General features: G+C 37.4%; 1 protein-coding gene across 2 annotated transcripts in view; it reads right to left on the bottom strand.

Annotated features, from left to right (window-relative positions):
• The window catches only part of abcg1 (ATP-binding cassette, sub-family G (WHITE), member 1), a 56,075-nt gene extending 42,262 nt beyond the window's left edge, over nt 1-13,813 (bottom strand). The window contains exons 1-2 of one of the 2 annotated variants that reach the window (XM_081371169.1): nt 13,337-13,813; nt 11,664-11,907 (exon numbers count right to left, since the gene is read on the bottom strand). In XM_081371169.1, the coding sequence (XP_081227295.1) occupies nt 11,664-11,907; nt 13,337-13,399 (307 nt within the window). In that variant the 5' untranslated portion in view covers nt 13,400-13,813. Of the gene's footprint in view, nt 1-1,838; nt 1,968-11,663; nt 11,908-13,336 lie in introns of those variants that run through there. The other variant, XM_081371170.1, reaches the window with a different exon arrangement.
• Nucleotides 13,814-15,314: the final 1,501 nt, after the last annotated feature.

The following is a 15,314-nucleotide window of genomic DNA, read 5'->3' as shown; positions in this document are numbered from 1 at the left end:
GGTTTACAGCGGTATACCTTATAGAGTCATGGTATCAGATTTTAATTGTGGTATTTTGAAAAGTACTATGGTACTGAAATACATATCATGGTATTTACATACATGGCACTTCCAAGAATACCATGATACATTGTACTTGCCCAAAATACCATTGTAGCGCCAGAAAACCATGTCCAAAAAACATACCATGCTAATGTTTGTAAGTGTTTAGACATTTACCATGTACAATCGCCATGTTGTTTTAAAACATGCGCCGTGAGTACCATGTACATGCCAGAAAACATGTCAATCATTCAGTGCCATGGTACAGTATATATTACAGTATAGTACTTTTCAATGTATATAAGGAAATACGAAATATGGCAGTGCAGAACTTTGCATTGATCGTGTTCAACAGGTACATGTTCGTCTTTTCATGTGACCCGTTTGTCAATGCTGAATCATGCTGTTCTTGGCGACAATTTACCGTACAGTTATTTAGACATAACTCCTTATCTATTTGTTACAGTGCAGGTCAGTGCCTCCTTATCTATTAGTTACAGCCAAGCGAAAGATGTTTTGGTTGGGGCTGGGTGGGAAAGAGCTTGATAAGTGCTTGTTACTGTGCTATTGCCTATACATCAGCTGATTTATTGCAATACTAATAAAAAGTATTTTAAAAAGCAATTTAAAACAACACTGATTCCCTTCCAGAGCAACAGACAGCTATTTTGGCCTTTTTTGACCTATGAAGGGAGATCTCATTGGGTAATTGAGTCAAAGGTATTAGGCCTCCTTGGCAAACACCTCACTTTCTCTAAAGCAGGTTTGCCCATGCAGCTCTTTCAGCGTTTTACAGCATGAGGGTCAAATCATCAGCCGAGGTAAAAATACCAAAGGAGGAGGAGAGACGAGACAGAGTTCACTTGGGTCTTTTACATGCTCCAGTAGGCTTGGCATTGATGTTATTTTCTGTGACATTTTCACCCCTACCGGAGGTTACTCAAGGCTGTGCGAGGTTCTTTAAATCCTATTAAAAGCTCGACCCAAACAAACATTGTGAAAAAGTTATTTTAAGGCATGGTACACAGCATAAAGTACACATAATATGAGTTTCAAGCAACAGCAGTCTTATATATGCTCATTGCAAGTAATCAAACTGATACAGAAAGCACCCATACACTGTTTTTAAACAAATGCTAATGACCCAGTTTACATGCATACCAGTTAAACAGCCCATATACAAAGAGAAGAGAGCATGCATATACCTCTTTGAAAACTTATTTTTATGATTAATTTAACTTATTTTTCACCAGGGACACTGGGTTTTGAGTAATGATGAATAACCTTTTCTTTGTGCTGACCAAATGCCGTTCAAATCGCTATAAAGTTGTGGTCATGTGACCTTGACAGATGAGTTGTCACAACTTTTCAGGTCACATAAACAACACCTGAAACAGGCTGATCACTCCTGCAGATCGCACTATTAAATATTTATGACACTTTCACTGGCAATGAATCCATAGTGTTCAAATTATACCAATGTTTCCAAGGAGGCCCAATATTTGGAAAAAGGTGGGTCTTAGAAATCTGATGGCAACATCAAGATTCAGCTATCAAGATGTCTACAGCCAGGGTCATGCATCTAATACATGTTACAGAATACTTTATTTTGCAGAACAGGTACAATAAAATAAATAATAAATGAGCTTAACTGAGAGTCACAGTTGTCCTCCAGTGTTATATTATCAATACAACATATATGGGAAAATTTAGCTGATAATGATCGATGTTAATATATCCTTCAGTTCTTTCTCATAAATACAGTCAGCAACACTGATCTATAAACTTATAGTTACCTATAGTGCATATATCCTGGGAACATGTGATGTGTTATGATACTTGATGAAGACAGGGCAGTCAGGAATAATCCACTAATGCAGCAAAGACACGTATGTTGTTAAAAGCCTTTTTCAGTGATTGAATATGGAGTTGACAACTCATGGAAAATGAAAGTGAACAATCTACATCTCAGATATTCTTCCAAGTTATACCTCTTCCACAAGCATCTCTCATTAGCAGCCTTATCTGATGGTTTGCTCCTGCTCCACAGCTCAAAGCGGAGGTTACTGGAGTTTATTGACCGATAGTAACCAGCTGTGAGAGCGGAGCTGGGCTGCTGCTCTCTCTTTCCTCTCAGTATGGATTACAAAGATTTGTTAGACAGCTCAAAGGCCCGGTTTCAATGGCAATCAATTGATAATAAACAGCACATCACTCTCTATTGCTTTTCAGTAAAAAATTAAAATAAAATAAAAACCTAGAAGCTGTTGATAACGTGTCAGATGGACTTGCTTTTAGTCAACATGAAATCAAAACCGTCCCTACTGCATGTAACTTCCTATACATGTTTAAGATGTAAATGATTCATCGGTGCACAAATATTCCACAGAAACGAAAGACGAAAGTACTACGGTCAAACAGTAATACTGCTAATACTATTATTTCTGCAGTATGCAGCATATACTGTGTGAATTTGCTGCATTGGATACTAAAATGAGCAACTAAATTTGCCATAATGTGCATTGCAGAGCAAAGTACATTATGGCTGCAACAACTATAATCGATAAAAATCGATTATTATCGTGAATTTGACTTGGAAACCATCAGCCAGTCACATAGCTTATAGTAGGCCTAGTGAATAGCCAATTTCTGTGGACACAGAGTGAGCTTCTGCGGGAAAGGAACATGATCCAAGTTGTCTGAAACATGAGAATACTTTATATTTATAAGCGCTTTAAACAAATGCATTTAATCATGCATGTTATTTATATTTAAATGAAAATAGTCATTTATAATGAATGCAATTAGTTGAACTTTTGACCCACTTAAGTACGACTTAAGTACATCTTTAAAATATGGTTAAAGTGTACTGCCAAATTTATTACAAGCATTTATTGGACCCCAATGTATGAAAATAATAATAATATGGAAGTCATGGGGTTCATCAACTGTTTGGTTAACCATATTCTACAAAATATCTTTTGTGTTCAGCGGAAGAAAGAAAACAGGTCATGCAGGTTTGGAACAACATGAGGGTGAGAAAATGATGACAGAATTTTCTTTTTTTGGTGAACTATCCCTTTAAAGAAGATTTAAACTTTCAATTCGCAGTGATGCCCTTAAAGCAGTTGGAATCATCATCATATAAAAACAGCTTATATTTGATATGCAGAATTATGTTTCAGTGCACAAATTATATTATCATATTGAATAAATTCATTTTTGTCAACCAAGTTAGCAGCATCAAATGAAATACCAGCTGCAGATGCCAGAGGATCTGTTCATCCTGAGGCTCTGAAAGCTGCGATCTGCACAAAACACCAGGATTATATCGGTCCTGTCCACATCTGCTCTATACCTCCAACTCAGTGACATCATGGTACTATCCCTGACCATTTCATGACCAGATCCTTTTAACCGTGCCCAGCTGTTTGCCAGTTCAATCCATTTGCTGCCTGCATGTGTCTGATGTTGAGTGCATGAGTAAGGGCTGTGTGTTGAGCATTCTGTTGTTTTTGGAGAAAGCCAAAAAAAAGCGTGCTATCTAAGAGTATCCAACCAAAGACATTGAGTGAAGTCACCAGTACGATGAGCCAGTTGGCTATGGGACTCGGACTTGTGTATATTTTATGGCAAGGCTGTTGGAAGAAGCGACACTGGAGTGTGGCATTGAAGTTTCATTGAAACTTGCTTCTACTTCAGGCACATGTTTCCACATTTCAAACTGTAATAAACGGAGCGAGTCCAAGAGGGTCCTCACACCATCGGTGCTCGGGCCCTAATTATTCACAATACATTACAATTTGAATAAACAAGTTCAAACTGACTTCATTATTTAAAAAAAATATATATATATTATGTCATTATTACCCTCATATCATACATAACCTTTAGACTATACTGTTTTGTAAGAATATTTCCACCCAGAAATAGGTCATTTATAGTGGCCACCATAAAATTGCCATATGACAGTATACTGTAAAAAATAACACACTATATCTACTCAATAAAATTGTGGCAACAGATTACAAGCAATACTATTAATTAAATTCAACAAGACTTTAGAATTGAGTCAGAATTAATCAAATGAGATCCTTACAAATTAACCATTCAAAATGAGTAACTGCAATTAGCACACAAAACAAATTTAAGTAAAATTTAAACAAAAATATTGGTTTCCTTGGACAAAAACCCCCACTATGCTAATAAATACTACTTAGTAGAATTGTTTTGATTCAACACAAAAATAAGTTGGTTTTATTATTTTTAATGAGTGGATTAATTAAAATAATTTAATCAAATCGGGTTAAAATTTCAAGTATGAATAACAGACGAATTGATGAAGATGAATTATAAACTCTTTTATTATTGCCAACAACAGTCACAGAAATGGCATCTGTTAGTACTCTGAGTGAATATTCACTACTCTTTATCAACATAACTAACTGCATTTCTTTCCCCAATGACCTTTTAAAGGAACACTTCGACTTTTTGGGACTTTAGCTTATTCACGCTTATCCCATAGAGTTAGATAAGTCCATACATGCCTTTGTCATCTCCGTGCGTGCTGTAAGTCTGTTTGACGCACCCACCGCTAGCCTAGCTTAGCACAAAGACTGGATGTAAATGGCTACAGCTAGCATACTAATCCCAATAAGTGGCAAAATAGCGCCAACATTTTCCTATTTACATGTTGTGATTTGTATAGTCACAGTGGCCCTCATTTATCAATCTTGCGTAGAAACGGGCGTATATATTGGCGTAAGATTATGCTTACACTCTTCTCATCGCCTGATTTATGAAGCTGTGCGTACCTTTGAAATCCAGGTGTACGCAATACCTGCCCTTGATAAATGCCGCGGCTGAAAACGAGCGTCATTAGAATAACACGCCCCTATATATTCAAGTCTCCGCTTCCCCCACGCCCTCATTTTACGCCATGGACACACGGAAGACGGCAAAGAAGAGAAACTTCTTTGAGAAAGAGAAAGCGAAACCAGGGAAGTGGAAAGAAACAAAATTGATTTCTAGATTTTTATTATTAATGACGCTTATTGTTATTTAGAAGAAGAATGTCGTTATTATTATTATTTGTATTATTATTATTATTATTATTTAAAAGAAGAAGAATGTCATTTTTATTATTTTGTCAGTCTGAATTATTTTTTTGGTCATTGAAAGCCTTTCATTACTGAACCTAGTCCGTGCACACCTGCCGGGCCTAACCCTGGCCTAACCATCGTTTCAAAGAATAGTACAACGGCGAGCGCGTCGAGTATAAACGCCTCGTCCGTTTGGGGAGGTGCGCGCGCAGTCTGCGGAGACTCGCGCTGCGGAGCCAGGCGAAAGTATAAACAAGGCTTGAAACGTCAGGTAAAGCGCACAGGCTCGCAACTGAAGGAATACATATGCCTACAAATCAAATGCTTTGGTAAAATCACACAAATTAAACATTGAAGTCCATGTTGCACAAAAATAAACACTGAAGTTTATAATTAATATGTTGTTGTTTTTTTACAGTGGGTCATAATATATCATATCTTTTAGTTTGTCAGTGCGTTTTGTGGTGTTAGGAATTGTTTTTTCTGCGCATTCCCGCACTCAAAACGTGCGTACACCACCTCCTGAGCTGGCGTAGGATTTGAGCTTGCCGTACGCCAACGTTCATATTGATAAATCTCAAAGTCACCGTGGTTTTGGGTGTACGCCAGGTGTACGCTGGAAATTTGGTGTACGCGCTTTTGATAAATGAGGGCCAGTGTGTACAAATAACAAGGTCATATGAGACACAGCCATTTTTTAAACATTTAAATACTGGGAACTATTTTCTCAGAAGGCGAAGCACTACTACTTGGGCGGAGTGATTAGCGCAGCACCCGAGAAGCGCCGTGGTGAGGAGCAGAGAGTTCGCTCAGAGTTGGAGTAATAGAGTCAGCAATTACTAGATAGTAAATGCAAAGTTTACAATCATGGGTGTTCACTGTATTGTAAAGAGCTACGGCAATAAACAGGGGAGACCAGATAATACCATGATGTTTCATTGAATTCCAACCAAAAATGCTGACCTGATGAATCAATGGCTACTTGCTCTAGATATAGATCCAAACACACCTGTAGACATCATCAAGGACTATCGCGTTGGCTCAGAACATTTCACTGAGGGCGACTATTTAGAAAAAATAGAATTTGCCACACGGACCATGAAACGTGTGCTGAAGGATACGGCCATCCCATCGATAGTAAAGACAGGACAAAGTGGATCACCTGCGGCTGCGGTAAGTGTTCCGTTATGTTTTAGATGACTAGCCTACTGTTACAATGCCATTAGCTATATGTAATGTAACCTTAGTGACACTATTACATGAATAGGGTGCTCACTACTATTACAGTTGTTCCGAGAAGGGTCTGGCTGCAGACCTGCACTTGCACTCCCAGACCTGCACGCTCAGACACCAGCGCTTCCTCTATTGGGTTAGTCACATTGGTTTTGTTGACGGAACGGCACTTCTCGGGTGCTGCGCTAATCACTCTGCCCAAGTAGCAGTGCTTCGCCTTCTGAGAAAATAGTTCCCAGCATTTAAACGTTTAAAAAATGGCTGTGTCTCATGTGACCTTGTTATTTGTACACACTGTGACTATACAAATCACAACATGTAAATAGGAAAATGTTGGCGTTATTTTGTCACTTATTGGGATTAGTATGCTAGCTGTAGCCATTTACATCCAGTCTTTGTGCTAAGCTAGGCTAGCGGTGGGTGCGTCAAACAGACTTACAGCACGCACAGAGATGAAAAAGGTATGTATGGACTCATCTAACTCTGGGGGATACTGTGAATAAGCTAAAGTCCCAAAAAGTCGAAGTGTTCCTTTAAGGCATATTAATTCACACAGGTTGAAAACAGTTTCAAAACAGCTTGTGAAAAGTTTCACAAATTGTTCAAAATACACAACGGAGTTGCGTTGTTTAAAATAAAATAAATATAAAAAACAAGGTTTCCACATTTTCTGAAAACAAAAGAAACGAATGTCTTAACAGATTACACTAATAACAATCTCGTATTAAACCAGCAGTGTAAACTCTGTGCGACTGGAGACTGTGTTCACTCTGAGTTCAGTGCATACAATAGATCAAACCAAAGAGGACGAAGCAAGCCTTGTGGGAAGAACGGCAAGGCCTGTAAAAACTCTTAGGGCAAGGTGTCAATTCACACAGGTTCAAGTTCAAACAGTTCAAGTTTGCAGAACACCTTTTTTGGTGTTTCTCTTTTTCTAGGCACAAAATGTTCAAAATAATTGCTCAAATGTAAGGTCTTTGTTAGGCAACATGGAACCACAGAACAGATTATACTAAAGACAATCTTATTTTAAGACAGCAGTTTAGACCTGAGTGACTGGACTCTGTTTGACAGCGTTGAAGCATCCAGCTCCAAGAGAAGTTTCTGAAAAATCTCAAAGGTATACTTCAGATGCCTGGGATAATGGAGATTCAGTGCATAGGTCAAACCAAGGAGGACACAGCAAGCCCTAGTCCATATCATGACAAAATAGCAGAATTACATTTTTTGGATCAACAATTCCTTTAAGCAGCAGGTCAGATTTTGTAAGTTGACTGGAAATTCAACAGCAAATGTGTAAATTACCCTGCCTAAGCATTGGAAAAAACACACTATTAGTACAAATATTAATTACATTTTGAGTGGTTTTCGAACTGGGGTCCAGGGACTCTTCAGAGGGAAGGAAAGATTTCAGAAATTAAGTGTTTACCAAATTCTAAATTATTGTTTTATTTTGCTTTCTAAAGACTATTCAGAAATCATGAAATTTATTTAGAATTTTGATAAATTATTATTTACTTCATGGCAGTGGCTATAAGTGTCAATGCTGAAACATGCCTAGATGTTTTGGCTACAATTAGCCACACTTAGGGCCAGATTTACTAACAGCTTGCACCAGCACAAACACTCTTTTGGCGTTAAAAAACTATGGTCAGGATTTACTAAAGACAAATTAGCGCTGAAAAGCCGTGGACAGTTATTTTTGCTGACCTTATTGCATATGCGCTCGTCAATTTACTGCTGTTTGCGAGATTATTTACCACCCCAAAAAAGTCTTAAACCAAACGCTAACTGGTACATTACATTGGTCATTACGGAAATGATCCGGCGGTGTCTCTGTTCTTTAAAGTTCAGTATAGATCACGCACTGAACTTTCCACTCCCATCGGCACTGTTATGGAATTGTGCTCTTGCTAATTTGACCTGTTTAGTAAATCTGGCCCTAAGGCTGCATTTACATCACATGGTTCAAGTGACCCAATTCCAATTTTTTCCTCCCATGTGGCACAGATTGGATGTGACCCATGAATGTGTAAGCAGGAAAAAAGCAGATGGATTCCGATGTTCTCAGAGCGGTTTCAGGCCTCATTCATATGTGGAAATACATTAAATGGATAGGATACATGCATTTGCGTCTGCATGTAAGCGGACAGATCGGATATTTCCCTGTCAATGCGAGTCGTATGTCATTGAAAAAGCAACGGAGGCGAATGACATCAAGTCAGGTGGACACCATCCGCGATCACATGACTCTATCCAATGGCGCAATGGAGGACGAAGCATCAATCCAATGTTTTGCTGACCTTTAGAGGTGGTGCGGAAAGCAAAACTTGTAATATAATTTCATCTGCGTCAATTGCAAATAATACCATTTTTACTTTCTTTTTGGCCCAAGCTTTTCCGGGTCAATATGTCTACTTTGGGTTGTTTCACCAAGTGTATGCTGTAAATGCAGATACCGGAAATGGGTCACTTTTAAAAGAAGATGTAAGCTGGTCATCAAAAAAAATAAGATATAGTCAACAAATCGGAATTGGGCATCAAAACCTGCGATGTAAATATGGCCTAAGTGCAAATAGAGTTAAATCCAATTTACACTAAGTGTAAATAGCGATAGATGTTACATTATTGTTAGAATATCAGTATTTTCTTTGCAATAAGTGTAAATAGCTGTTAGACGCTATGAATAAATAGTGGAAGACACTATATTTGCACCTCAGTGTATTGTAGTATATTAAAGAAACAGTATTCAATGAAGACAACTTATACAGTTTATATGATTATATTTATTAAAATCATAAATGGATGCTGCCATACTGGGACATTACTTGTCCTTGTCCCTAAAGGTAGCCTTCCCCTAACTCTACCTGATAAACACTTTACTCCCACTGTTTGACGCTTTTTTCAACTTTTCAATATTATCTTAATTTTTATTTAAAATAAACGCCTCTCTGAGCTGATATGCGATTGGAAAAGGAAGAATGAGTTCAGAAAAAGGTGGATTCGGACTCTGGTTGGTTGTGTCAAAAGCTAACGCCACCCGCCTTACTAGCCACACCACGATCCTGTTATAAGCGTGATTTCTTTTGCAATTTTGTAATGGTTGGAGGAGTTAGTGTAAATAGCCTCTGAAAACAAGCTGGGATTTTTGTACTTGCTGTATATACTTTTGTTATTTTATCATTTTAATATTTTATTTGATATTTTATCAAATACAAGACAACACTGCAGTCACTTGTCTTGCTATATCAGATGCAATTAGATATATAAGATCACTTTAAGTAGTGGTAGTTAAAGTAGAAAAAAACTGAAAAACTAGCAACTCAGGGGTGGTGTGGCACAATGGATAAGACACATGCCTTTGGTGTGAGAGACCAATGTGTCCCTGAGCAAGACACTTAACCCCTAGTTGCTCCAGAGGCGTGCGACCTCTGACATATATAGCAATTGTAAGTCGCTTTGGATAAAAGCGTCAGCTAAATGAATAAATGTAAATGTAAATGTAGCATTGGCAATGTTATGAACAGTATGATATGCAAGCAAAATATTGCTCTGAGAAAGATTTGTGACAGGAAAACACCTTTATATCTGCAAACAGCATTAGGGCCAATGGGTAAGCTATTCATTCTTCTTAGCAGAAGGACTGAGTAACACTGAGCAGCAAATGAGCACATCCAAAAATACTTCTGAGCTATAGGGGAAATATGTGAAAAATACAATCTGACAAGTGACAAAAACAAAAAAGTAGTAAAAAAACAGATTGTAGGATGAAAAAAGCCCATCTCTCGAGCTGAACTCTGCCGTCTGTTCTGGCTTGGGTCACCGTGATTTTGCAGAGTTATATGTGTTCCTGGGTCAACATATTTTGTTGATTGTGGAACAAAATTCCTGTCAGAAAATATAGTCCTAACCATATCCCTAACCCTAAATCTAACCGTACTCATAAATTATCCCTAAAACCAGAGGGAAATGATAGGTGAATAAAACAGATGTAGAAGCATCTAACCGCGGTTGTAAGCCTAAACTTGACATAAACTGTAAACTTGTTCCTCAAATCTGATTGGTTGATTGGAATGTTGCTCCAGGATCAACAAAGATGTTGAACCAGGAACATGTTGTACTTGGTGAAATCACGTTCAGGGTTTTCTGCCAGTGCCAAAACTGCTGCTAATGAACATTTGCTGTATCCAAGACATTTAAAATCAAATTACAATCCAGATGGTGAGCCTAATGAAGACATCACTGTCCATCAAAAACAAAAACAAACCCTGATCCTTTAAGGTGAACGTAAAAAAAAAAAAAAAAAAAAGAGCAAAGCCAAGGCAAAGTAGACAGCTGGGCTGTTATGTCAACCGTAGTGCTTAATTAATGAATTCACTTCAGAGGATAACATCCTCAGACATTCTCAGGATAACATCCACCAAAAAGGACATTTTTGAAAAAAAAAAAACAAAGCCTAAAACCACTCTTGGCTAATCTATTCAATATCTTACACTCTCCATATCACCAGACAATTTATTTGTATCTGTATCCGAAACAAATCATTCCCCTTGAAATCAATCCAATTCCCAGAATATTTACAATAGAAACCAACAAATCCCCTTGCAGCAAATTCAATTAAAACATACAGCAAGATTAGTTGATTAGTGCAGACATGGACTTTTTCATTAAAATTAGTTTGTAGTATGCTATCAAAACACATATTATAGACATACATTTACTGTGTGTGCATGTCAGTTTAAAAAATCACAGTAAACAACTAACTTTCCCACTATCCTACAAAAGATGGATTTAAATACAGTATGTTGCAGATAAGATTTAATGGAGTGCACAAAGACATATATGTGAGTCTCTATGGTTGTGAAAAAGAAGTTCACCTTAGCATACTTTTAAAAAGAGCACCTATCATGGAAATAATATACTTTAAAAGAATATACGATCTGAATGTGATGTTTTCAGACACTTAATTGCATGTTAGTTGTAATTAAATGGAAATGTGTTATAGTTTAATTTGATAGTTAATAAACTTAATATTGCTTTTGGTAAATTAAAATATACTGTATCATAATTTTTGAGACTTGAATGTCACATTTGTAATGATGAAGTTGCAATTGAGTAAATTAATATTTACTAAAATGTATTACGTGAAATGTACTATCGAACAACACAGTACTTTACATTTACTTTTGTGCTTTAGTTATTTAACACAATAAAGTGTATGGTAAAGCACAACCTTACCTTTAAATGACATATAAAGTGCTTTGAGGCTTAAAGGTCAAACATTACCTTTTTTCCTCCACCATGGTCCTTCAGGAACCGAGTACGAGAGATCTTTGAATTCGATGTTGACTGCGGGTCTGCGGGGGAGATATGAAAATCGCTGGGCCTCGGTCAGATTGTTCTCAACTTTTTTCAGGTGTCCGTGCAACAGTGGTGTTTGCTGACTGCCGACAGGCTTGGATATCATTTCATCAATGGACACACACACGGTTCTAGGGTCTAGCATGAGATCCGGAGGTCCATTGGTATTCTGAGGGTGGAAAGAGAGAACGCTTATGTAATACACTGCAGCCTTGAAAGAAAAAAGGCCTGAGGATTTTGCCCTTAGGACTCAAAATCTCTGCTGACAAATGTTCGATGTTCAGAAGTCAGAAGTTCAGAAGTTAACATTCACACAACATGCACATGTTGGGTTTCCATGTTTTATGGGGACATATATGTAATGGTTTGTATACTGTACAAACTGTACATTATCTCCCATTACACTAACCCTACCCCTATATCTACCCATCACACAAAACTTTCTGCATTTTTACATTTTCAAAAAACATTGTTTAGTATGATTTTTAAGCATGTTTCCTCATGGGGACCAAAAAAAAATCAAGGTCAAAATTGACTAGTATTACTATACTTGTGGTCCCCATAACATAGGGAATACCAGGAACACACGCACACACACACACACCCTAAATTTGTTGCTCTATAGCAAAATACCAATAAAAAGTTGCAATTTATCTTGTAAACAATGATATGTCCATGGTATATATTAAAGTAAGTACATCAGAGTACCATGGTATCGAAGGACCATGTTATTGCTCTCTAATGCCATCACTGTACTACTGACAGTATTTATTTATTTTTTTATATTAAGAAGAATAAGCAATAAGCATCAACACCACATATAACATATATAGTAGAAAATAAAAGTTCATCAGAAATGCACTCGAAATATACAGAGAGACAACCTAATCTTTCTCTCTCTCTCTCTCTCTCACCACAAGGCAGATGAGGTTACTATCGGACACAGCTTATTCTAAGCTCAGAGAGAAAAAAGAAAAACAGTGATGGCTAAATGTGAGTTTAATGCAGTAATGTGTTTCTCCATATTAAAACTGTATTATGTAATATAAAAGGATATTAAAACATCATCATCATCACATCTGAAATTTAAAGAATTGATCAAATTAGTGCTGGCACTACGTTTTTATATTTATATATAACATTTATATTTATATTAAATATTTAGCAACTGATCATGCATTAGAAATATCTTTGCAACAGCAATGCTATGCAGTCTGTGACACCAGGACAGTGAAGAACTGACAGACCTGTGCAGTCAGTGAGGGTTACTCTGGTTCACTCGGAATATACACATCAATCAAGCAGGTTTTAAACATACAGTTTATTTTACGTAGCTAAATATGTTAAGTATTAAATGGTTAATAAAAAATGTATACACACACACACACACACATATATATATATATATATATATATATATATATATATATATATACACACACACACACACATATATATATATACACACACATATATATATATATATATATATATATATATATATATATATATATATATATATATATATATATACACACACACACACACATATGCATACATATAGATAGATAGATATCACTGAGATAAAACAATCTTACCATTATGATGGAGTTGGTCACTGCAGTATTGTTGACTGAAAAGGCTGCCATAAGACATGCCATTCCTTTAAAATGTGCAGCGTCTAAATCCGATTCTGGCCAATGCAGTGAGATCTTGCATTTGTTTGGTCCTCAGCAGCTCCTCCGAGTGTTCCTCCTCGCGATGTTATTGTTTACAAGAGCAGTACCTGCGCGCGGTGTACAGATGGTGACGTCACCATAACCGTGCGGGCAGGACACACACACAGGACACACACGGGACGCGTTTTTGCGATGAAAGGGAATACGACACGGGGAAAAATCGGAGAGGTCTCGAGGTGCGTTTTAAAAAGCGGAACTGTTTTCAATAAACGTCGTCGAGAGGCAAACGGACGCTAAATAGAACGTAATATCAATTCAAGCCCATAGACAGAAGTTCAAAATAGACAAATATAGCCTATGCCTTGTTAAACTTTTCATTCTACCAATGCAGAATGCACTAAGAACAGGTTTAAGGCACATGTACACCCTCTGGTGGCTTCTCACTGAAAATTACAAAAATTACATATTATTATATATCAGGGGTCACCAAACTTTTTTCTCTGGGGGCCACATTATCGTTCCTGACTGTGATGGGGGGCCGGGGCCGGGTCAGCTATATAACATAGAATTGTATGACCCAGACCAAAATGACCACCAGCAGGCCTCATTGTGTAGTAGAGATTACTAGCCTGGCACAGCCATCCCCACTACTATATCCACACTACTATATCAACACTTGATTCCTGGCATATATTTGTTTATCTTTACTAGTGGTTTGCAAATGTTGTAATCGAGTCTTCACACTTTGTTTTATTTAAAGTTATTCTTCACAAATAATCGTTGGTCCACTGTTCATTGAAAACTCTGCACTCTCTTTTAGGGGTGGAACGGTACACAGAAGTCACGGTTCGGTTCATACCTCGGTTCAGACATCACAATTCGGTACGAGTTCGGTACAATGGAGGGAAAAGCAAAACAAAAATGCAGAAGGCTTGTGCATGTCTCAGGCTGGACCACCAAAAGAAAAATAAATGTCTTAAGCCTTGTATTTAAAAAAAAAATAAGTTTTATTAATATAAAGTAAAGGCATATAGAACCAGTTTATTTGTAGTGCACTGACAATAGTTTTATATAATTAGTTCATTAATTCAATTAATAAAAATACCTTGATATGTTTGGTAATTGTACCTGAATTAATTGAAAATTAATCTGCTACATTTCAGATTAATATATTTGTTTTCCTTAAAAATGTAATTAACAGTAACTTAAACACTTTGCGGTTTGAATGATGTCCTGCATAAACTAAATGACGGAGTATGTTTTTATGTTTCCACTGTTCGATCGCGGCCGCGACACACACACACACACACACACACACACACACACACACACACACACACACACACACACACACACACACACACACACACACACACACACACAAATATAAGTAAACACTTTACGACTTTTCGATCGCGCCCACACCTCTCTCTCAACATATTCCAGCATTGCAATCTTTACACCGCAGCCTGCTTCAGAGCTAAGGCGGAGCTACAGATTAGGTGTCCCTAAGAATCCGCGTATGTAACAGTAGTTCCGCATTACATTAATTAAATTGCACGCAAGTTTTATTTATTTTTATACCTGGTATTCTCCATTTAAATGTATGAACCAAACTGTGATGCCCGTACCATGACGACTTTTGGGGATTGCCTCATAGGGCCGGTTCAAGTAGTGGGGGGCAGAGGGGCTGGGGGGCCAGTCAAAGGGGGGTGGCGGGCCTGAGTCGGCCCGCGGGCCTTAGTTTGGTGACCCCTGTTATATATTATATATTATACTTAGTAAGCTATAGGCCTATAGTAGCACCCTCTGGTGGCTTCTCACTGAAAACGAGAGAGAAGTGAACAGACATCATCTTTTTATGCCAATTCATTGTATGTAAAAAAAAAAAAATGGG

The sequence above is a fragment of the Scardinius erythrophthalmus genome (genome assembly GCF_964197995.2).
Source record: "Scardinius erythrophthalmus genome assembly, chromosome: 7".
In the NCBI taxonomy this organism is placed as follows: Eukaryota; Metazoa; Chordata; class Actinopteri; order Cypriniformes; family Leuciscidae; genus Scardinius; species Scardinius erythrophthalmus.
Note: the sequence above shows the minus strand (reverse complement) of the source record. Positions and strands in the feature narration are given on the sequence as shown.